The sequence below is a fragment of the Notechis scutatus genome, chromosome 3 (assembly GCF_049901735.1).
Source record: "Notechis scutatus isolate UNSWTSFEM ecotype Mainland chromosome 3, rNotScu1.2, whole genome shotgun sequence".
In the NCBI taxonomy this organism is placed as follows: Eukaryota; Metazoa; Chordata; class Lepidosauria; order Squamata; family Elapidae; genus Notechis; species Notechis scutatus.
This window is the reverse complement of record NC_142011.1, coordinates 2,050,085-2,073,021: the sequence shown is the minus strand read 5'-3', so window position 1 is coordinate 2,073,021 and position 22,937 is coordinate 2,050,085. Positions and strand designations below refer to the sequence as shown.

General features: G+C 44.9%; 1 protein-coding gene across 1 annotated transcript in view; it reads left to right on the top strand.

The window, feature by feature from the left end:
- The window catches only part of LOC148131049 (BPI fold-containing family B member 3-like), a 34,987-nt gene that overhangs the window by 7,244 nt on the left and 4,806 nt on the right, over positions 1-22,937 (top strand). Inside the window, exons 5-13 of the mRNA XM_087959124.1 lie at positions 840-980; positions 3,006-3,069; positions 4,939-4,999; positions 8,379-8,470; positions 12,395-12,577; positions 14,619-14,672; positions 16,778-16,945; positions 18,318-18,385; positions 22,239-22,275. Of these exons, the coding sequence (XP_087815250.1) occupies positions 840-980; positions 3,006-3,069; positions 4,939-4,999; positions 8,379-8,470; positions 12,395-12,577; positions 14,619-14,672; positions 16,778-16,945; positions 18,318-18,385; positions 22,239-22,275 (868 nt within the window). The remainder of the gene's footprint in view (positions 1-839; positions 981-3,005; positions 3,070-4,938; positions 5,000-8,378; positions 8,471-12,394; positions 12,578-14,618; positions 14,673-16,777; positions 16,946-18,317; positions 18,386-22,238; positions 22,276-22,937) is intronic.

Sequence of the window (22,937 nt, the reverse complement as noted above, 5' to 3'; positions counted from 1 at the left end):
ATATTTCCACAGGTAGCATTTCCTAGTCTGCTTCTTCCTTCCAGCTTTAGTTGTCAGAGGTAGAATAGAATAGAATAGAATAGAGTAGAGTAGAGTAGAGTACAGTAAAGTAGAGTTAGCCATTTTGTAGAGAAAGAGAAAACATTGACTTGTGTGTTATGTTTAGTTAAAACAATTGACATGGCCATCGCAATCTAAGACCTGCATCTTTTTAAGTGCCTTGTTGTTGCACACAGAAAGAGGTAAGACTTGGATCATAACACCGCCTCCACCATCTTGCCTGGTTTAATCCCCAGGAACTGATGCTGTCCTGAGAGGCTTCCTAGCTTTCAACCATGGTTGATTCAAAAGTAAGATCCGTGGGACAAGGGATTTTCAAGAAAGGGAGGTCTTCTGATTATCTGTCCTCCTCTAGAAAAATTGTAGTATCTTCAAATAGTTAAATCAGGATTTGGTATTGTAGGAACAATAGTTAGGAGACGTGCCTTTAAGAAGGCATAAAACATCCGTCAAGGTCAGGAAACCAAAGAAGAAAAATCACTGGTGTCATATGGAAAGTGTTGATCAGTGATCAGTGAGATTCACCTTCAAATCTACTCTTAATTTTGGATTTTGAGGTTGTCCCACTTTCTCTGGAGGTAGAATTGAAGAAGGAACCCTTAGCTGAATGTTCTTGAGCTCCTAGATGAAATGTTTGGGATATAAACCCAATAAATAAATATTTGTGATGGATGGAAAAAGTCAGAGCTCTCTCCAAACTTGGAAGATTCTTTGGGAAACTTTTGGTTGTTGGTCCGATAAACAGCCTTGTCTCTATTTCTTTGGGATTTTTTTTTCAGGATTCTGGGAGGGCCGTTGACTCTCCTTGTAGAAGTGAACATCACAGCCAACAGCCGGCTGGTCCTGGACAAGATGGGAAATCCCAAACTTCTCCTTGAGAATTGCAGGACCAACCTTGGTGGCATTCGGATCTTGTCAGGGTGAGTCTTTGTACATCACAAATAAGCGTTTCACGTGTCTGGGGGGAGTAGGTTTTGAATGGATGGTCAGGGATGCTAGACTGTCCAATCAGGTCAGGCTATGGAGCAATGTCAGCCTCCAGATATCAACTCATAAAATATATCTATGGTTTTTTAAGAGTTGCCAACAGACAGGGAGGGGGGAAAGGGGTTTGAAAGAGTAGTGCGGCAACTTGGAAATCGAAAGTGCATTCCATAAATGTTTTCAGAGATAGTAACTAGGTGACTCTGGGCTATGAAGGTGTCCCATTGGAGAATGTGAATTACAATACACCCAGGGGATGGAGGGAAAACCAGGGTCAAGGGTGACAATGAATTATGTGTCTCAGAGTCAGCTACACCCAGGCAGTGCCAGACATGTTCACTCCCAATAAGGGAGTTGCTGGCAACTAAAAAGACCAAGGAAGTATTTTTTAGTTGACACTCATCACCCTGGAGATGAAGGTCTTTTGTTGTGTAGATCGGATGGTCCAATCTTTCTTAATGGGCACAAAATATCTGCTCATGGGCAGGGAAGCTATTAAGAAAGATTGAGCCTGCTTTCTGCCTCTAAAAAAACATGTTTCTCCACTTCTCCCTTCAGGGAAATATAATATTCTGCCCTTTTAAAATATTCCTCAAAATATCTCATTCTTCTAGGAGGGGGGCTTCCTACAGTCATGGTCACATGACAAAAAGTGTCCTGGCTTGGGTCACACAGATGTGGTTCTCTTGTCACCTATCTTGGATTCTTGAAGACATCCTTGATGGAGCATGTGCTATGTAAAATTATACCTGTGAAAATATAAAGCAATGGCAACGCCATTTTGGGCCTCTAAGATGATTTACTGGAATATTATGTAAGAATTCTCTGTTTTGTTTTGTATGAAGGTCATATATTTGGCAGGTCACGCTGTCCTCTGTCATGATAATGATGGAGATTACTGGAAATGGGAATGGGTAAACAGGACAAGGAAACAGATGGTATGCTGCAATATTAGGGTGTTGCGTAGTAGGGTGATGCTTAGCTGGATAGATTGTGAACCCGGAAATGGGTAGAGACTGTATATTTGAAACTGTATATAAACCCCAGACTTCCTAGGAAACATGTCTTCTGTGTGCTCTGCCCATGAGCACAGAATTCCCTTTTGCAAAAGCTGCATAAGTTCAAGAGTCTCCGGTTGTATGAAAACCTGAATGGTTGATTTTTATCACAGAGCACCAAGTGGTTACAGGAAGTCCTCGATTTACAACTGTTCATTTAGGGACCTTGGAAGTTAAAAAGCACTGAAAAAAGTGACTTATGACCATTTTTCTGCAGCTACGACTGTTGCAGAACCCCCTATGGTCACACGATCAAAATTCAGGCACTTGGCAGCTGTTTCATAGTTATGACAGTCTCAGCATCCCGGGATCATGGGGATCCCCTTTTACGACCTTCTGGCAAACAAAGTCCACGGAGGAAGCCAGATTCACTTAACGACCGGGTTTCTCATTTATCAACAGCAGTGATTCACCTAACAACCATGACAAGAAAGGTCGTAAAATGAAACGAAATTCACTTAATGCACTTTTCATTTAGCAACAGGAATTTAGGGCTCCTTTGTGGTCGTAAATCCAGGACTAGCTTTATTTATGACAGTCGCAGTGTCTCGAGGTCACATGATCCCTTTTTGTGACCTTTTAATGAGCAAAGTCAATGGGGAACCCGATTCCCTTCACAACTATCTTACCAGCTTAACAACTGCAGGGATTCATTTATCTGTGGCAAGAAAGGTCGTAAAATGAAGGCAAAACTCACTTCACAACCAACAACAATTTGGGCCTCAATTGTGGTCGTATGTCGAGGACTTTCTGTAGTAGGAAGCTGTGGGATTGGTCCCAGTGTTGTCCTAGGATGAAGCTTGATTTTTCTCTTGTGGACCAACAGAATTTTTTTTATGTAGCAAAGAATGATAATAATTAACTTTTTAAATAATTGTTAACGATTCCACTCATTTTTTTCAGGCTCCTTCCATTGTCTTTGGACAATGTTCTGAGTGTTCTTTTGAATAAACTCATTCCTGGCTTGGTGAGTCTTCCAACCAAATGATAGCCTGTCCTCACGGGTGGGATTCAAAAATCCCAGCAACCGGTTTGCGGCCCGGTTGCTGGGTGGGTGTGGCCTACCGGAACTTCCAGGGGGGCTGTTTTTCACCTTCCCCGGAGTCCGGAGGCTTCCCTCGGGCCTCTGGGAGGGCAAAAATGGCTTCCCCCAGGCTCTGGAGGCCCTCCGGAAGCTGTAAACAGGCCCATTTCCGGACTTCCGGAACTTCTGGGAGGGCCATTTTTCTCCTTCCCCAGGGTCTGGAGGCTTCCTCAGGCCTCTGGGAGGGCAAAAATGGCTTCCCCAGGCTCTGGAGGCCCTCCAGAAGCTGTAAACAAGCCCATTTCCGGACTTCGGGAACTTCTGGGAGGGCCATTTTTCTCCTTCCCCAGGGTCTGGAGGCTTCCCTCAGGCCTCTGGGAGGGCAAAATGGCTTCCCCAGGCTCTGGAGGCCCTCCGGAAGTTGTAAACAGGCCCATTTCCGGACTTCCGGAACTTCTGGGAGGGCCATTTTTATCCTTCCCCATGGTCTGGAGGCTTCCCTCAGGCCTCTGGGAGGGCAAAATGGCTTCCCCAGGCTCTGGAGGCCCTCCGGAAGCTGTAAACAGGCCCATTTCCGGACTTCCGGAACTTCTGGGAGGGCCATTTTTCTCCTTCCCCAGGGTCTGGAGGCTTCCCTCGGGCCTCTGGGAGGGCAAAAATGGCTTCCCCCAGGCTCTGGAGGCCCTCCGGAAGCTGTAAACAGGCCCATTTCCGGACTTCCGGAAGGCCTGTTTTTCACCCTCCCAGAGTCTCTGTGGGAACCCTACACTTACCTGCATCCAAAATGGGCCAGGTGGAAACTCCTGGAAGGGGAGGGGCAAGGTGGGTGGGTCCAGCCTGTCGGTTCAACTAATGGTTCAGTGAACCAGATGTAAATTTAACATCCGGTTCATTCGAACCAGTCCAAACTGGCTGAATCCCACCCCTGCCTGTCTTCCTTTTAGCACCGTAGCTTCAATGAACACAAATTCACAATCTGGGCCATCGGTCAGAAAGGACCACATCAGAATAGCATCTGCTGGACTTAGAGTAGACCACCAGATCGATTGACTGGAGGGAGGTGAGATGATTCAGGGGCCTGACCGGATGGAAAGAATCACAAGAATAACAAATAACTAGGTTGAAAGGGATCATGGAGGTCTTCCAGTCCACCCCCTTGCTCAAGCAGGAGACCTTATACAATTTGAGATATTCTCTTCTTAAAATCCTCTAGTAATGGACCCCCAAAATCTGAGGGCAAGCTGCTCCACTGAATAACAGAATAACAGATTTGGAAGAAACTTTTGAGGCCTTCTAGTCCAACCCCCTTCCCAAGCAGGAGATCCTACACCATTTCAGACAAGTGGTTGTCCAGTCCCTTCTTAAAAACCTCCACAACTTCTGAAGGCAAGCAATTCCACCAATTGATTGTCCTCCCTGTTGGGAAGTTTCTCTTTAATTCCAGGTTGCTTCTCTCCTGGATTAGTTTCTCATCCGTTGCTTCTTGTCCTGCCCTCCGGAAAATAAATCGATCCGCTAATCTTTGGGGCAGCCCCTCAAATACTGGAATCCTGTTATCATGTCACCCCTAATTCTTTTTTTTTCTTTAGACATCCAACCCAAATCCCGCAACCGTTCTTCATATGTTTTGATCTCCAGGCCTTTAATAATCTTAGTTGCTCTTCTTTGCACTTTTTCCAAAGTCTCAACATCATTTTTGTAACGTGGTGACCAAAACTGGATGCAGAATTCCAGGTGTGGCCTTTACCTATAAAGTGGTACTAATACTTCACATGATTTTGATTCTGTGCTCTGTTTTCTTCACTGCTACAGCTGTGTCCAGTTGCCGATGTTGTCCTGAACCTTCTCAACACTATTCTTGCCACAGTCAACAGTAAGGATTTTTCCTATTTTATTTCTTTACTTTTCAGGAACCGCCTACCTGATGTTTGACCATAAAGGGAAGTAGCTTAGATGCCTCCATTAAATTTGTGATCTTCTCAGTGTGCAAAGCAGTACATGCTCTGTCATGTGCAGTCCAGTAATTGCAAAGCCTTACTGTGCCTGCACAAAAGCTCCCTTGAGCATAAAACATCATAGAACATCAATGGAAGTGACCTTGGAACAGACAGTGACCTTCCAGACAGTTGTTGGAAGAAATATCCTTCTGGGTTCAGTTCCAAGTGGGGAAGAAAGACACTGGAAACATGGAGGCTGTTTGGAAAGATGGTTTAATGGTGGACAGGACTACATGGCTTGGAGCTCACAAGTGAAAAGGGTGATCACGAGCTTCAAGATGTTGGGTGAAGGAAAAGAAGGGAAAGTGACAAGATGCTGAGAGTGCAATTGTTTTATACCCTCTGTTGGGATTTGAATTTGAGCTTGTATTCTGATTGGTTGTCAGACTCCCATGGGGCCATGCAGGGGCAACTCTGTAGGTTGTCTTTTGAGCATCACGCTTGGTTGAGCCTTTGCTGGATGATGATGTAATGAAAGGGCTTTGGGCAATTCCTATTATGGCTCTACCTGGAGGAGATCTTTGTTATGTAGAAGAGACTGGCCCAGGCCAGAGTAATGGCCCATTAGCAAAGGTGGCGGGGAGGCTGAGTTTCTGCCTCTCTGAGTTTCTACTTTTCTTTTTAGGGGAAATATCCTGTCTTTTTAGTATATCCTAAAATATTTCATTTTCCTAGGAGAGGGGTGGGTTTTAACTTCCAACACAGTTCTAGAGGTGCAGTGGACAGACTCCATCCTTCCTCTGTAAACTGTATCAGCAGCTCCTTGGGCAGTTTGAGCTTCCTGAGTTGGTGCAGAAAGAACATTCTTTGTGGTGCTTTTTTGATGATGTTTTTTTTTTTATTAGGCAAACAAACACAAAAACAAAACGAAACATTAAAAACATTGAACATGGTACAATCCTCCTAACCCACATAGTTGTCTTATGTTTTTGATGTTAGTTTACTTTACTTTATTGTCATTGCACCTCGTATAATGAAATTAAATGCCATCTTCAGTGTACATAATGACTATGAAAATAAACACAAACATACGTCCTTCACATTCTATACATTGAATGGAAAACCCGCTGATGTTGCATTAATATTGCACTATGCAGTAGAATTCAATAGAGTTACTGCCCTGGGATAGAAGCTGTTTTTCAGCCTATTTGTCCTTGTTTTTATTATTATTATCCTGTACCGTCTGCCAGATGGTAATAGTTGAAAAAAAGTGGTGCCCAGGATGAGATGGATCTTTGAGGATGTTTTGAACTTTCTTAAGGCAGCGGGAGCTATGAAGCTCTTCCAAAGAGGGGAGAGGGCAACCAATTGATCCTCTGGGCAATGACATTCACCCCCTGGAGTGCTTTCCTATCTGCCCCTGTGCAACTGGCAAACCATACAGAGGTGCAGGAAGTTAAGATACTCTCTATGGTGCAGCGGTAGAAGGTCACCAGCAGTTTTCCATTCAGTTGTTGTTTTCTGAGAAGCCTCAGGTAGTATAATCTCTGCTGGGCCCTTTTGACCAGGGCTGCAATGTGTCCATTTTAAATCTTGAGATATGATAGAACCTAGAAACTTAAAGGTTGGCCATAAGTTGAGGACTAGCCGTATCCATGTGCAGCACTGGCTTTCTAAGAGACTCCCCAAAAGCTTGGCGGTTGTGTTTTCTACTCTCTCAGTTAGAGGTGGTATTCAACCGGTTCGCACCTACTCGGGTGAACCGGTAGCGGTTATTTGGCGTGGGTTGCCGAACCGGTGGCTCACCTGTGATCGGTCTCCTAGCTTTCCGTTCCCCATGTCCTCTTTCTCCCCGGGGGAAAGGAAGAAAGGCATGGACGCTGCAAATATCGCTTTCCCTGTGTGAGTTAAAGCAGGGGCCCCCAAACTTGGCAACTTTAAGACTATGCTGGCTGGGGAATTCTGGCAGTTGAAGTCCACAAGTCTTAAAGTTGCCAAGTTTGGAGACCTCTGAGTTAAAGTGTCTGGAGTGAGAAGGAGTGCGGTCTGACAGAGTGGGTGGGGGAATCCACTCCAGCCTTGGAGAAATTTAAAGGAGCTGCTTCCAAAATGCTTGCCTGTTAAGTGCTCTCTCTCTCTCTCTCTCTCTCTCTCTCTCTCTCTCTGTGTGTGTGTGTGTGTGTGTGTGTATGTGTGTGTATGAGAGAGAGAGAGAAGAGAAAGAAAGAAAGAAAGAAAGAAAGAAAGAAAGAAAGAAAGAAAGAAAGAAAGAAAGAAAGAAAGAAAGAAAGAAAGAAAGAAAGAAAGAGGAAGGGAGAGAAAGAAAGAAAAAAAAATTAGGAAGAGAGAGAGAGAGATAAAACTCTGTGCTATTATTTTTAATTGTTCCATTATTTATCATGTGTTAATATTTTACACTGCCCCTACACCTAGAGTGATTTTTCTGCTTTTCTTTTGCCCAGCGCTACCACATATTTTTCAGGGTTTACATGCATTCAATGTCAACAGTCCAGAGCATAAAATACACATGTGTTTAACAAGAGTTGAAAAGGGACCTTGGAGGTCTTCCAGTCCAACCCCCAGCTCAGGCAAGAAAACTGAGGATGCCAAACTCTGAGTAGAAATCCTGGGAAAGGTGTCAGAATAATAGTTAGAAGGGACCTTGGGGTGAATTCTATACTATTTCAAAGAAATGGCTGTCCAGTCTTTTCTCAAAAACTTCCAGTGATTGAGCACCCAGAATTTCTGGAGACAGGCAGTTCCACTGGTTATTTGTTCTCACTGTCAAGAAGTTTCTCCTTAGTTTTAGGTTGCTTCTCTCTGTTCAGTTTCCATCCATTGCTTCTTGTTTGCCTTCTGTGACTTTGGAAAATACATTGTCCCCCTTTCTTTGTGGCAGCCCCTTAAAAGCTTGTTGCCTATCACACTCTTGAGTAAAGCATGTGAGCCATTTCCTCTTTTCAATGGTCCATGAAAGTACATCTATAGCATGCAGATACTAAAGTCAAAAAAGGTGAACAACATTTTTACAGAACTATAGATAAGTTGAGGCTGGATGACAAGGAATGGCTGGGAGGGGAGGGGCCAGGTGAGGCACCCATTGATATGAGTGACATTGAGTTGGCCACGCCCATCCAGTCACATGACCACCAAGCCATGCCCACCCAGTCATATGACCACCAAGCCACGCCCATCCAGTCACATGACCACCAAGCCACGCCCACCCAAATAAGCCACGTCCACAGAACCGGTAGTAAAAAAAATTGAATTCCACCACTGCTCTCAGTCCCTTTTTTTTTGCTTCACCCCTGACAGGTGTGTGCCCGTTTGGCATTCTTGGAAATCTGCATTACACGCTGGCTGGCTTGCCGTTGTTCAAAGATCAACACATCGTTCTGAATCTAAACGTAAGGCCTGTTTCCCACTTAAACACCTCAGCTTCTTCTTCCCTTCATGGCTTCCTCCGATTGCGATCCTGGACCGATGGCGATCGGGCCCCCAATAAATTCAAATGAATTCATTAATTTGCAAAACCCTCTATGCCCAGGAATCTTCTCAATGAATGGTTGGCCTTATGCTCAGAATTAGATAAGGAGGGTTGGATTTAGATTGCTTGTGATTATGGGAGGGATTCTAGGCTGGTGTCTCTTTTGATGCCACCTGCAGTTCCTGCCACTCCTTCTCCGACAGTTTTCCTGGAAATGAAAATTCCTCAACCTAGCGAGATTTAGTTTTTGGTGCACATGTTTAAGATTGCATTGTTGAGCGTGCCTTAACCCACCTAATTAAGCCCACATTTGGGGTTAATTATTTTATTTATTTATTTTTATTTTATTTATTTTGATTTGTCAATTGCTTACAAGATAATAGGTATAAGTATTTACATAGTTATGAATACATGAAATGGGTACATATAAGAAAAATAAAAGAAACAATAGGACAGGGACGGTAGGCACGTTGGTGCGCTTATGCACGCCCCCTACAGACCTCTTAGGAAAGGAGTGAGGTCAATAGTAGACAGTCTAAGGTTAAAGTTTTTGGGGTTTGGGGAAGAAACCACAGAGCCAGGTAGAGTATTCCAGACATTGACCCCTCTGTTGCAGAAGTCGGATTTCCTGCAATCAAGTTTGGTGCGATTAACCTTGAGTTTGTATCTATTGTGTGCTCTTGTGTTGTTATGGTTGAAGCTGAAGTATTCATTGACAGGTAGGACATTGCAATGTATGATTTTATATACCATGCTTAAGTCTGACTGAAGACGGCGTAATTCAAGGTTTTCTAGGTCTAGAATTTCAAGTCTGGTGGCATAAGGTATTCTACAACGAGTAGAGGAGTGGAGAACTCTTCTTGTGAAATATTTCTGGACTTTCTCAACTGTGCTAATATCAGATACGTAATGTGGGTTCCAGACTGATGAGCTGTATTTGAGTATTGGTCTAGCAAATGTTTTGTATGCTGTAGTTAGTAGTGTGATATTACCAGAGAAAAAGCTATGTAGGATTAGGTTAACAACTCTTAATGCCTTTTTGGCTATGTAGTTACAGTGGGCTCTAGCACTTAGATCAATAGAGATGAGTACTCCAAGATCCTTGACAGAGTTTGGATCATCAACAAGGTCTTGACTATTCAGCCTGAATTTTATTTTCTGATATTTTTGCCAATATGTAAGACAGAGCATTTATTTGTTGAGATTTGAAGTTGCTATTTGTTTGACCATTCTGATACATAGTCAAGGTCTTTTTGAAGGGTAGCAGTATTGTCTGTGGTATTGAACAGCTTTACATCATCAATGAAGAGAACGCAGTTGCTCTTAATGTGATCACAGAGGTCATTTATGTAGAGTATGAAGAGAGTTGGTCCTAGAACCCTTGGGGGACACCACTGTTGACAGGTACAGAATTTGATAGGATGCTCCCAATTTTGACCATTTGTTGTCTGTTTGACAGGAATGCTTCAATCCAGTTATGCAGTTGTCCAGAGATACCATAAGATTTTAGTTTTAGGAGTAGTTTGTTGTGTACCACTGAATCAAAGGCTTTACAGAAGTCTATGTAGATTGCGTCTATTGCTTTGCCCTGATCGAGTTGTGTAGTCCATGTGTTTTTGCAGTGTAAGAGTTGCAGATTGCAGGATAGTTTTTTTCTGAAACCAAATTGTTTATTGGAGAGTAGGTTGTTTGTCTCTAAGTGGAGGATAATGGTTTGATTAATAATTGATTCCATGACTTTACAGGTGATGCAACATAAAGAGATTGATTGGTCTGTAATTTTCATCTAGGCTTGGGTCTCCCTTTTTGAAGATAGGGATGACTGTGGCTTGTGACCATAGGTTAGGCAAGGAGCTGGTCCTGAAAGTTTTTTCAAAGATTATGCTTAGAGGTTTTGCTATGGCAGTGGATAGTTTTTTAAGGAGTAGACACATATTCCATCCGGTCCAATAGATAGAGATGGCTTTAGATTGCGTAGTGCTTTTTCAACATTGTCTTCTGTGAAATCGATATGTATTAGATCATTGTAGTTTTCTGTGGTTCGGCTAGGAAATACTGGGCATAATCCATTGCTGTTTACAAATACTGAGCCAAAGAATGTGTTAAAGAGGTTGGCTTTGATGGTGTCATTGTTGCAGTCTAATTAATCCAACAGCCCTGGAATTAATTTAAGTAATCTAACTTCCCCAGTCAACCATGTTTTGTCATCTATTGTTGGGGCCTGTTGGCTCCTTCAGCAGCCAAATCAGAGAAGGAGGAGGCGTGGGAGTCAGGGCCAGCATCTAGGCAACCTGAGAGCTCCCGGGGAGAAGAGAGAATGGAGCTGGCAGAGAGACAGAGACACAGAGAGAGACAGAGGTGGAGCCTGGGCCGTCCGTCAGCCCTCAGATGGAGAGTCAACAGCCCCAGGTCTGGAGGTGGCTGATGAGGAAGAGGAGGAACAGCTGGGTCCAGTGCCTGACAAACAGATGCACAGAAAACAGAGGAGAGGAGAGCAGGGGAAATCTATGGGCCGGTCCTTGGGATGGAAGAGCCACTGCTGCTTAGCAAAGCCCCACCCTGGCTCTGGGGATCAAAGGCAGGGGGCAGAGATGAATGGATGTGGCAGACAACTATTCATCTCCTGAACAGATGGACTTGTTAGAGAGAAACGTTTTGCCAGGGCTGTTGGCGCTCCTAATAAGGGAATCTTTTGAGTTCACATCAGAGGGTTTGTTGTGTTTGGGGAGCTGGGTCAGAACAACTACCTGAAAGTAGGATAATCAGCCTCTTCCAAGCTCAGAGATGGAGACTAATTCCCAGAGGGAACAAACATGTCAAAAATGGATCTGTGTCCTTTCCCCCTTTGGCCTCTCAGGTACAGAAGGAGCTTTTCAGGTAGAGCAGACAGGAAACACAACCAGATGCAGGTAATCCTTGACATACAACTATAATTGATCCTGCCCATCATGGTTGTACATTGTGACAGATATAATTTGAGTTGGTCACATGACTATCCTGATTTTACAATATTTTTAGGAGGTCATAAAGTGAATATGGTGGTCATCAAACAAGTGGCAGTCATTAAATGAATGCCACGGTTGTTAAGTGAATCCATTGGTCATTAAGCTGCAGTTTTACTGAAAACCAGGAGTAACTTCCAGTTACGGGGGCTAAAGTGTCGTAAAAATGCAGTCACACGACCAGGAAACACTGCAAACGGCTGTAAATGCAGCTGTGTGGCTGATGTTGGAGGTGCAGTCCCATAACTATGGTGTGATCATTGGAACTGGGTCATAACTCCCTTTTTTCAGTAGGTCGTAACTTTGAATAACCCAGTTCTAAGTCAAGGACTACCTGTAAACGAATTCTCGTTGATTATATTAACAGAAACTTGAAAATCTGAAATTACAAATCTCTCACGGTCTCCTTCGCACCCTGAGAAACTAGGGAGAGTTTCTCCTGAGCCTCTTTTGGGCTCTTATGGTGGGATTTTGGGCTCTTTTGGTGGGATTTAGACAGTTCAGGCTGGTTCAGGCGAACCGGGTGTTAAATTTACACCCGATTCGTCGAACCGTAGTTGAACTGAAACGGGCCTGTTTCCAGCTTCTGGGGGGCCTCCTGAGCCCAGGGAAGCCATTGGCCTCTGGGGAAGGTGCAAAATGGCCGTCTCGGAAGTTCCGGTCGGCCACACCCACCCAGGAACCGGGCAGAGAAGCAGTTGTTGGGGGTTTTTGAATCTCACCTCTGCTCTTTCCCTCCCACCCCACCCATTATGCATCTATGGGCTGTGCAGTCTCTTATCTGATGTTCGGTTTTTGTGCCTCTGCAATAAATTCTCTCTTGACCTTTCACCCTTCTCCAGCTGATGATGACTGACCGCAATGGCCAACCTGTGGATTTTCCTGGAGCCCAAAACACCTCTTTGCCTCTGCCTCCCGCAATGGACCGTACTTCTCAGCTGATGCTTCCCCGCGACCTCCTCACCTCGTTGCTCCAGATGCTCGTATGGAAGGGAGAGTTCGACGCGGACCTCACTGGCCTGTCGGTGAGCCATCTTGACAAGAAACGAATCTTCAAGACATTTCTGGCCCCTATTTGTGGGCCATAGATATATGAGCAGAATGGTAGCTGGTGGGGAAGACTCTCACCTCCAGCTCGGAAGGTTGAGAGTTCAATGCTCTATCAGGGTACACAGAGAACATATCTGCTGTGAACTCCGTGTAGGTATCAGGAAGGGAATCCAGCCAGTAAATGCTCAGCTCCACCAAGTTGCGTCAACTCTACCCCAAATTGAGCAGGGGTCCTCAAACTTGGCCACTTTAAGACTTGTGGACTTCAACTCCCAGAATTCTCCGGCCAGCTGGAATCCTGGGAGTTGAAATCCACAAGTCTTAAAAGTTACCAAATTTGGAGAGCTCTGGATTACAGGGTAATAAAAAGGGGAATGTATTTGTGGGGCAGAGATCTTCGGGTTATTCTATTTTGTCAGCTCCTTCGCTTTCACCAAGGGAAAAATCCTTGGAAACATCTCAGTTGTATCCTTGGCCTTTTTTCTCTAGTCTTTAGATAACTTCCTTTTTAAATTATTCGTTTTCTCACTGGTGATCACAGAGGGAAGGGAACGTACCTTCAGCTGAATGTCCAGATGGGTCATTCCTAGTTCTACCTATCAAAAGACATTGTGTAGCTTTTCCAACTTTTAGAATAGGATAGAGCTGGAAGGAACCTTGGAGGTCTTCTAGTCCAGCCCCCTGCTCAGGAGACGCTTTACTATTCCAGGCAACTGGCTGGCCAGTCTCTTCTTAAAATCCTCCACTGATGAAGCACCTACAACTTCTGGTGGCAAGCAGTTCCACTGGTTAATTGTTCTCATTGTTAGGAAATTCCTCCTTCATTCCAGGTTGCTTCTCTCCTTGGTTAGTTTCCATCTATTGCTTCTTGTCCTGCCTTCAGGTTCTTTGGATAATAGGTTGAGTCCCTTCTTCTTTGGGGCAGCCCCTCAAATATTGGAAGACGGCTCAAGATAAGACATGGAAATCAGGTTAGTTTAGAACAAGTATCCAAGGAAGAAGCACAGAAGGATCCAATCTGATCATTTGGAGGGGTTACGGTTTGCCAGATAGACCCTTAAAAGACTCCATCTCTCTTTCCTTCTGCTGGCCTATCTTGGAGGCAGCTTGATGGTAAAAATAGCCACGAGGTTCTTGCACTTCCTTCCTTCCTTCCTTCCTTCCTTCCTTCCTTCCTTCCTTCCTTCCCTCCCTCCCTCCCTCCCTCTCCTTCCTTCCTTCCTTCCTTCCTTCCTTCCTTCCTTCCTTCCTTCCTTCCTTCCTTCCTTCCTTCCCCCCTTTCCTTCCTTCCTTCCTTCCTTCCTTCCTTCCTTCCTTCCTTCCTTCCTTCCTTCCTTCCTTCCTTCCTTCCTTCCTCCCTCCCTCCCCCTCCTCCCTCCTCTCTCTCTCTCTCTCTCTCTTTCTGGAGGCAAGCTGTTCCACTGGTTAATTGTCCTCACTGTTAGGAAGTCTCTCCTTAATTGCAGGATTAGTTTCCACCCATTGTTTCTTGTCCTGCCTTCAGGTGCTTTGGAAAATAAGTTGACCCCCTCCTCTTGGTGGCAGCCCCTCAAATACTGGAATACTGATATCATGTCAGCCCTAATTCTTCTTTTCTCTAGAGTAGCCATACCAAAATCCTGCAGCCATTCTTCATATGTTTTAGTCTCCGGGCCTTTGATCATCTTAGTTTCTCTGAACTTTTCTCAAAGTCTCAACACCTTTTTTTTGTAAGGTGGTGACCAAAATTGGTTGCAATATTCCAAGTGTGGCTTTACTAAGGCTTTATAAAGCAGTACTAATACTTCATGTGAACTTGATTCTATATGCCTGTTTCATGCCTCTGTTTTCTTGCTTGACGTGTAATTTTTTTTTTTTCCTGAGTGAAAATGATTTCTCTTTTGGGTTGGTGGTCAGAAGCCCGTACAATCCAAAGAAATCACCACATCAGCTAGAAAAAACTTGGGTCAACTGCAAATAAGACACTTAAGGAGTTGTGCTCTCTGACTTAACCTGCGTCGTTGTTGTTTCTTCTAGCTTCGTGGATCTGTTCCAATGACAACATTGGCTCTTCAGACTGTGCTACCTGAGGTAAAATCTTTCTACAAGAGATCTCACAGTCATAATTGGCTTTTTGCCTCTCTTAGCTCTGGGATAAGATCAGGTGACTGGCATCAGAAGTTTAACTGGGTGCCAGTTTTTTGCTGCTTCTACTTGGAGTGCTTGACTTACGACTACAAGTGAGCCCAAATTTTCTGTTGCTAAGAGAGACAGTGGTTAAACGAGTTTAAGCATTATTTGATGACTTTTCTTGCCCCAGTGGTCAAGTGAATCACTGCACATGTTAAGTCAGTAATACCAGGGGTGGGATTCAAACATCCCAGTAACCGGTTGTCTGTCTGGTTGCTGGCTGGGTGTGGCCATGGTGGGCGTGGCCTATTGGAAGTTTTGGGAGGGCTGTTTTTCCACCTTTCCCAGAATCCAGAGGCTTCCCTCAGGCCCGTGGAAGGGCGAAAATGGCCTCTTCCGGGCTCTGGAGGCCCTCTGGAAGCTGGAAACGGGCCCGTTTCTGAACTTTTGGAACTTCCGGTTCCAAAAAAACTTTTTAGTTTTTTTGGTCTCCAGAGCCTCTGTGCAGATCCTGCACTTATCTGCATCTAAAATGGGCCACGTGGAGACTCCTGGGAGGGGCGGGATGAGGTGGGCGGGGCCGGTCGGTTGGTTCAACTACGAACCAACAATGTCAATTTAACATCCGGGTCAACCAAACCGGTCCAAACCGGCAGAATCCCACCCCTGAGTCATAAGGTTTTTAATTGAACCTGGCTTCCCCATTGACTTCGCTCATCCGAAGGTTCCCCAAAAAGGGATCGCATAACTATGGGACACTGTGACCGTCATAAATATGAAATCAGTTGCCAAGTGTCTGAATTTTGATCACGTGATCATGGAGATGCTGCAAGGGTCATATGTGAAAAAAAAGTCAAAAGTCACTTTTTGTAGTGCTGTTGTAGCTTCACACAGTCACTAAGTGAACGGTTGTAAGTTGAGCACTACCTGTAGTGCTTTTCATGTGGTTTGGTTTACAATTATGCTTTTTTAACTTTTGGTTGGGAGCTGCCCAGAGTTGGTTAGAAAATGGGCATCTATGTAAATGTTTTAAACAGCAGTGGGATCCTACCTGGTTTAATGATCGCACACATGTGCGCACGCACCTTACACACACACACACACACACACACACAAGATAAAGAAGATGAAAGCGTAGGGCAAGTGGAAGGGCGGATCCTGTGCTTTTCTCTTTTTTTCTCCTCTCAGTTGATCGTTGGGGGCTTTTTTTTTTACTACCGGTTTGGCTAAACTGGTCCAAACTGGTAGCATACCACCACTGGTTTTAAATCAATCAATCAATAATGACCAAGGATAATGTCTATGGAGATTCTCCATCATCCAGGTCATGGTGGTCTCTAAAAAGTGCTTTCTCCAAAAGGCAACTGGACTTTCTTTGTTTTTATTTTGAAAATGTTTCTCTTCTCATCCAAGAACTGAAGAAGCTTCTTAGATAAAGGGGAAAAAAAGTGTTCAAGGGGGGAATAAAAACCAAGAAAGTCCAGTTGCCTTTTGGGAAAATAAAAACCATCTTTGAGATCATGGCCAGGGAAATTTTCTGCCCCTCCTGCTATGTCCTTACTAGGGGTGGGATTCTATCAGTTTGGGCGAACTGGTAGCTCCGAGGATTAGTTGGGAGCGAACCGGTTTGGTTTGCTGGAACGATCAGTTGTTGGGCCCACCTGCCCACCCAGGCTCTGTATTGTATTGTATTGTATTGTATTGCATTGCATTGCATTGCATTCATTATTGTATTGTATTATATTGTATTGTATTGTATTGTATTGTATTGTATTGTATTTATTGTATTGCATTGCATTGCATTGCATTGTACTTATTGTATTGCATTGCATTGCATTGCATTGCATTGCATTGCATTGCATTGCATTGCATTGTATTGTATCCTGTTTTTCAAGCTTAGCTGGTCTCTGTTTAACACACAGGGATTGCTGCAAATGCTCTGTGCATGCGCAAAGTCCATGTTTGGAGCACTTGCATGGACAAAGCGCGTGCTCACCCAACCGGTTGTTACACCGGTTGAATCCCATGCCTGGTCTTAACCATTCCTTTTGTCTGATTGTCCACAGTTGTCTCAGCTTGGGGCAGAAGACCTGCCCTTGGTGGTCAAGATTCGAGTCCGTGGCCTTCCGGAGGTGTCTTTGCAAAATGGGAAGGCCATGATCCAGCTGGCTGCTGACCTGCAAGTGCTCTCCCATTCAAACTCTAGTCTCACCCCGCTCTTTACCGTAAACACGGTGAGTAAGAAGAGAAGGACCAGGTTCCTGACGCTAATTCAATCGGAATAGAGCTAGTCCAACCCCCTGCTCAAGCAGGAGATCCTATACTATTTCAATCAAATGGCTCTCCAGTCTCTTCTTAAAAACCTCCAGTGATGGAGCACCTGCAACTTCTAGTGGCAAGCAGTTCCCCTGGTTAATTGTCCTCCCTGTTAGGAAGTTTCTCCTTAATTCCAGGTTGCTTCTCTCCTTGATGAGTTTCCATCCGTTGATACCTGCCATATCTTTGTAATAGGAAGGCTAACGTAATTTACACAGCGCTCAGGAGGGCTTTAGAATCTTCTGCAATATTTAATATGGGATCGTGCTGGGTAGATCAGTTGGGTGATCCTTGACTTGGAAGATGAATTTTCAAGGCTCAACTTCTGGTCCCTTGGGGTCTCCTGTTTCTAATCTCTCAACTTCCTCGTCCCTAATTACTACCAGCTTTAGTTCTGTTTATCCCTGATAAGAGTAGCTGTTGCAGCCAGTTGAGTCTTTGCGGCTTCTAAACCCTGCCACCTGCCACCAGAAGTCCGTCTTCTTGCTCCTTGGCATGATCTCTCCAAGGACAATGGGGCTTTCACGGAGTGCCAGAAGGTCGGGCCTCACTCAGGTCTTCCGTCTTCCAGAGAGACCGTTCATTGGAGCAGTAAAGATGTGGTTTTCTCTATTCCTTGGATGGCTTTCTGGTCTCTGAGTAGCTGACTGGTTGGGGAGTTAGTGGGGTGGCCGTGGTAAGTTGTAGGGACGAGGAAGACGTAAGGAAGAGAGACAGTTTAGTCTACTGGTGAAGGCACCAAGCTAGAAAGAAGGAGACGGTGAGTTCTAGTCCTGCCTTAGACATGAAAGCCGGTAGGTGAATTTGGATCAATCACCAGGAGACGGTGAGTTCTAGTCCTAGCTTAGGCACAAAACCCAGCTAGGTGACTTTGGTCCAGTCACCAAGAGACAGTGAGTTCTAGTCCTGCCTTAGGCACAAAAGTCAGCTGGGTTTTTATTCTTAGCACGATCTTGTCAATGACAAATTAAACATTCAGGAGGCATGGCTTTTACATTGTAATGAGTTTACAATTGATTAAACTTCAGCGTCCTTGTCTCTAGCAAGTCTGAACTGGGTCTTATCAGAATTTCACTGTCTTGAATGTTGCTCCAAAGATACTAGAAACATTAATCAAACATGCTCCTTGTTACTAAACACATTACTCAAAGAGGCCCCTTTCTCCTTCTCCAATCAAAAGCTGGAGCTAATAATATAGCCATCCAGAGTAAGAGCTACTATCAGCCTTACCCTCTATGATGTTAGCTACTACTAGGAAACAAAGTCATGCAGATGGTGTTATGATTGCAGAATATCAGCCTGAGTGGAAGCTTCAGTGTTACACGAACCAAGCTGGTCATCTCCCTGGCCTTAGAAAGGTAAGCAAACGCCAAATCACCCATGGAATTGTGACTTTTGGACTAACAGGACCTCTTATTTACAGATGTGCCTTACTCATTTGAAGGATGATGCGATCTTCATCCCAATTCAGAACAACAGAAGTTGGAAGGGACCTTGGAGGTCTTCTAGCCCAGGGGTCGCCAACCTTTTGGACCTCAGGGACCACCAAACTCATAATTTCAGATCCCAGGGACCACTAACCGGTTCTGTGGGTGTGGCCTATTTTGTGGGTGTGGCTTGGTGGTCATGTGACTGGCTGGGCATGGCTTGTATGTAAATATTTATATACATATTGATTTTTTTATTTTAAAAAAGAGCAATTTTTACCCAAAATCAGGCAAAGCAGGCAGGCAGGTTGAGTTGCTCACAGAATCACAGATTCATTCAGAGATCTATCTATCTGCCATCGGCTAGCTCAGTCTGTCACATAAAATTTGCTTGCAAGCAAACTCACAAAATTAATGCACAACACACCATGTATGTAAATATTGAACTTTTTTTGTAAAAAAAAGGAGGGGTGGGATTCAAATTTCTTAACAACCGGTTCTGTGGGCATGGCCTAATTTGTGGGTGTGGCTTGGTGGTCATGTGAATGGGGTGGGTGTGGCTACATGGTCCTGTGACTGGGGTGGGTGTGGCCATGTGGCTGGCAACCCAAATTTAAGTGGTCCTCACTTAATGACCAGTGCTCGCTTAGTGGCCAATTGCTTAGCAAGTGCTTTTGCCAGTTTCAAGGCCTGGGAGGCCAGGCAAGGCCCAGGCAGGTGGCCATGTGGCTGGCAACCCAAATTTAAGTGGTCCTCACTTAATGACCAGGTGCTCGCTTAGTGGCCAATTGCTTAGCAAGTGCTTTTTGCCAGTTTCCAAGGCCTGGGGAGGCCCAGGCAAGGCCCAGGCAGGTGGCCATGTGGCTGGCAACCCAAATTTAAGTGGTCCTCACTTAATGACCAGGTGCTCGCTTAGTGGCCAATTGCTTAGCATGATATAAGGATTAATGCAAATTGGAAAGGAAAGACTGCAGAGATTGTGCACAGGTGATTTGTACCAACCAACAGACTATGTAACTGAAGATGGTTTATGTTTTATGTTTTTGTTTATGTTTTAAAAAAAATAAAACACTTTTATTTAAAAAAATTCATTTATGTATGCATGCAACTTCTTGTTACATTGATGTTGCTATATATTGATTTAAGCAGAAACAGATAAGGTGTAACATCAATGTAACAAGAAGTTTCCTGTCTCCCTTTTGGTAAGTTGCTTTTTTTATTTATGTATTTATTTATTTTTTTACTATCTGTTTTTGTTTTTATTAATACTAAAGAAATAAATAAGCACATAAATAAAAATTATTTTACTATTCATCTTGATGTTTCTTCTTTGCTTAAAAAAAACATCAAGATGAATAGTAAAATAATTTTTATTTATGTGTTTATTTCTTTAGTATCTGTTTTGTTTTCATGATTAATAAAAACAAAAACAGATAGTAAAAAAATAAATACATTAAATATAAAAAAGCAATGTACCAAAAAGGAGACAGGCAAGTTGGCTAGCCAACTATGCCGGGGTCCTCCTCAGTCTTCTAGCTTGCTGCGGTGAGGATGGCTGGCCCAGGAGTCGGCTCTCGACTGGGCTTGTGGCGGCAAGAGGAGGTAGGGGACCGGGCCAGCAGGAGCTGCTGCTTTGCCTCCTCACTACCAATCGGTGGTGGGAAGGCAAGGCAGCAAAAATGGAGGGCCGCGGTCAAGGGAAGATGGGGGTGGGCGACCGGGACTGACGGCAGTAGGTAGACGACTGGGTTGGAAGATCATACTTACCGATCCGTGTCTTCGGAGGCCGCCGGCGGGGTAGGGAGTCCAGGCGGGTGAGGACGGCTAGCGGTGGCGGTGGGAGGCAGGCAGGGCAAGGCATGCTGTCCAGGCAAGGACGGTTAACAGTGGTGGCGACCGGGGCTTGCGGCTTGGCCTCACTCAGCAGGGTGGCAGAAGGCAGGCAGGGACGGACAGCTGGCTGGCTGGCTGGCTCGGCTGCTGCTGCTGCTGGTGTGATCAATGGCGTCGTGCAGGTAAATTTTTGTAATTAGCGCACATGCACTATAAGTAGAGGCGGGGTGGGGAGGGCGGGGAGAATGAGAAAGGGATTGTTGCACGTGTGCAGTAAAAAAAAACGTTTTTTTTAAAAAAAACAACCAGGTTTTTAACTTTTGAGTGGCGGATAGGGGAGGGGGCCGTGGCAGCAAAGGGAGGGGTGGGCGGGGGAGAATACAGAAGGGATTTTCGTGCATGCGCAGTAATAAAAAATGGTTTTTGGCCCATAGGAGCGGCAGAGAGGGGCGAGGCCAAGCAGGGGTCGGTTTTACCGGTTCTTAGAATTACTGGTGACGTTAACAACCGGTTCTATAGAACCGGTGCGAACCGGTAGAAACCCACCCCTGAAAAAAAAGCATCTTTTATCCAAAATCAGGCAAAGCAAGCAGATTGAGTTGCTCACATTATCATTGAGTGATCTATCTATCTGCCATCGGCTAGCTCAGTCTCTCAAATTTGCTTGCCGTGAGTCTGCACTGAATTTGCTTGCAAGCAAACCTTCAGTCCTAAGGGAGGTTCGGCTGTGCTGAGCCATAGATCTAAAGACTAGCTAGAAAGCAAGAAATCCAACCATTTCCTGCTTCGTAGCTAATCTAAATCTCCCGGCACAGCAGAACAGATGATGGTCGGGGGGGAAGGAAAAATAGCAACTTAGCAGACAAGTTTGCCGGGTAAGGAGTGAGTGAGCGGGGAGGGTTCCCACGGTCCATGTGGGTAAGCGAAGCCTTGTGTTTCTGTGCAGCCTGGATTAATTGCTTTGGGGGGGGTGCTCTGGGGTGAGATTTCTCTGCGGCCCACCAAAATTTTCTCCTGGCCCACCAGTGGGCCGTGGCCCACCGGTTGGCGACCACTGTTCTAGTCCAGGCAGGAGTCCCTATATCATTTCAGACAAATGGTTGTCCAATCTCTTCTTCAAAACCTTCCAGTGGTGGAACACCTAGAACGAATTCAGCTTGGATAGGAGAATTTCCAATTGATAGCACCCTGTTTCTAGCATAACCATCCTGGGGATCTTGCTTCTTAGACCTCCTTGGAGTAAATTGGGAAGATGCACAAGTGAGTTAGGGGACTGGAGGGTAAACCATATGAAGAATTGGGTATGTCCACAAGGAAAATAAGGACTAGGGTGTCAAATCCACCCCCATTAAATCATAATTCTCTAGCCACATCTCTCAGAGTTAAAAAAAAAATGATTTATTAGGAGTGACCATGTCAGCATTACCTGGGTGCAGCCGACATTAAGATACATCATTCATTTCCCCCTTGACCCTGGTCTTCCCCCCACCCCCTGGATGTATATTCTCCAATGGGACACATCCATAGCCAAGAGTCCTCAGTCATGCTCTCCAGTAATAATCTTGCACGCCAACAGCTTTGACTGCCTAGCAATTATCTGAAGCATTCGAGGAATGCACTACTTTCCCCCACTCCCTTTCTGCTGACAACTAAAAAGACCAAAGAAGTATGTTTTAGCTGACATAGGGAGGACATGATAGCATCTTCCAATATTTGAGTGGCTGCCACAAAGAAGTGGGGGGTGGTTTCCACCTGTTTTCCAAAGAAGGCCTGGAGTCCACAAGTTTTAAATTTGCCAAGTTTGGAGATCCCTGACCTGGATATAGAAGACAGCAGAGGCCTGAAAGGTGCTGTCCAGGTTCTCCTGACCCCCCATGATGAACCTGTGTGGCTCGTTCAGACATATCAGGCGTTTCTGCAAATGTCTTCATTTTCATATTTCTTTTCACAGCGTCTCACTCCGTGTCGCCGACGTGGGCTCCTTTGATGTAAGTCTATCTCTTGTAATGCATTTGCAACACACGTGGAAGATTTATTTTTATTTATTTATTTGATTTGCCAATTGTTTACAAGATAATAAGTATAAGTGTATACATAGTTGTGAATACATGAAATGGGTACATATAAGAAAACTAAAGAAGAATAAGAGAAACAATAGGACAGGGACGGTAGGCACGTTGGTGCGCTTATGCACGCCCCTACAGACCTCTTAGGAAAGGGGTGAGGTCAATAGGAGACAGTCTAAGGTTAAAGTTTTTGGGGTTTGGGGAAGAGACTACAGAGTCGGGTAGAGTATTCCAGACATTGACCGCTCTATTGCTGAAGTCGTATTTCCTGCAATCGAGTTTGGTGCGGTTAGATATAATATCATTGATCGGGTGAATTAGAAATGCTTGGGTGCAGGGGTGGGATTCAGAAATCTCGGTTCTCTGTGAGGTTGCAGGGTGAGGGTGGAACTTCCAGAAGGGCCATGCTTCATCTTCCCCAGAGTCCGGAGGCTTCCCTCAGGCCTCTGGGAGGACGAATACGGCCATCCCAGGGCTCCGAAGAAACAGATGTAAATTGAACATCCGGATCGCTCGAACCGGCCCGAACCAGCTGAATCCCACCCCTGCTTGGGTGGATGCTTCAGGCTCTTATTAGAGAGAGA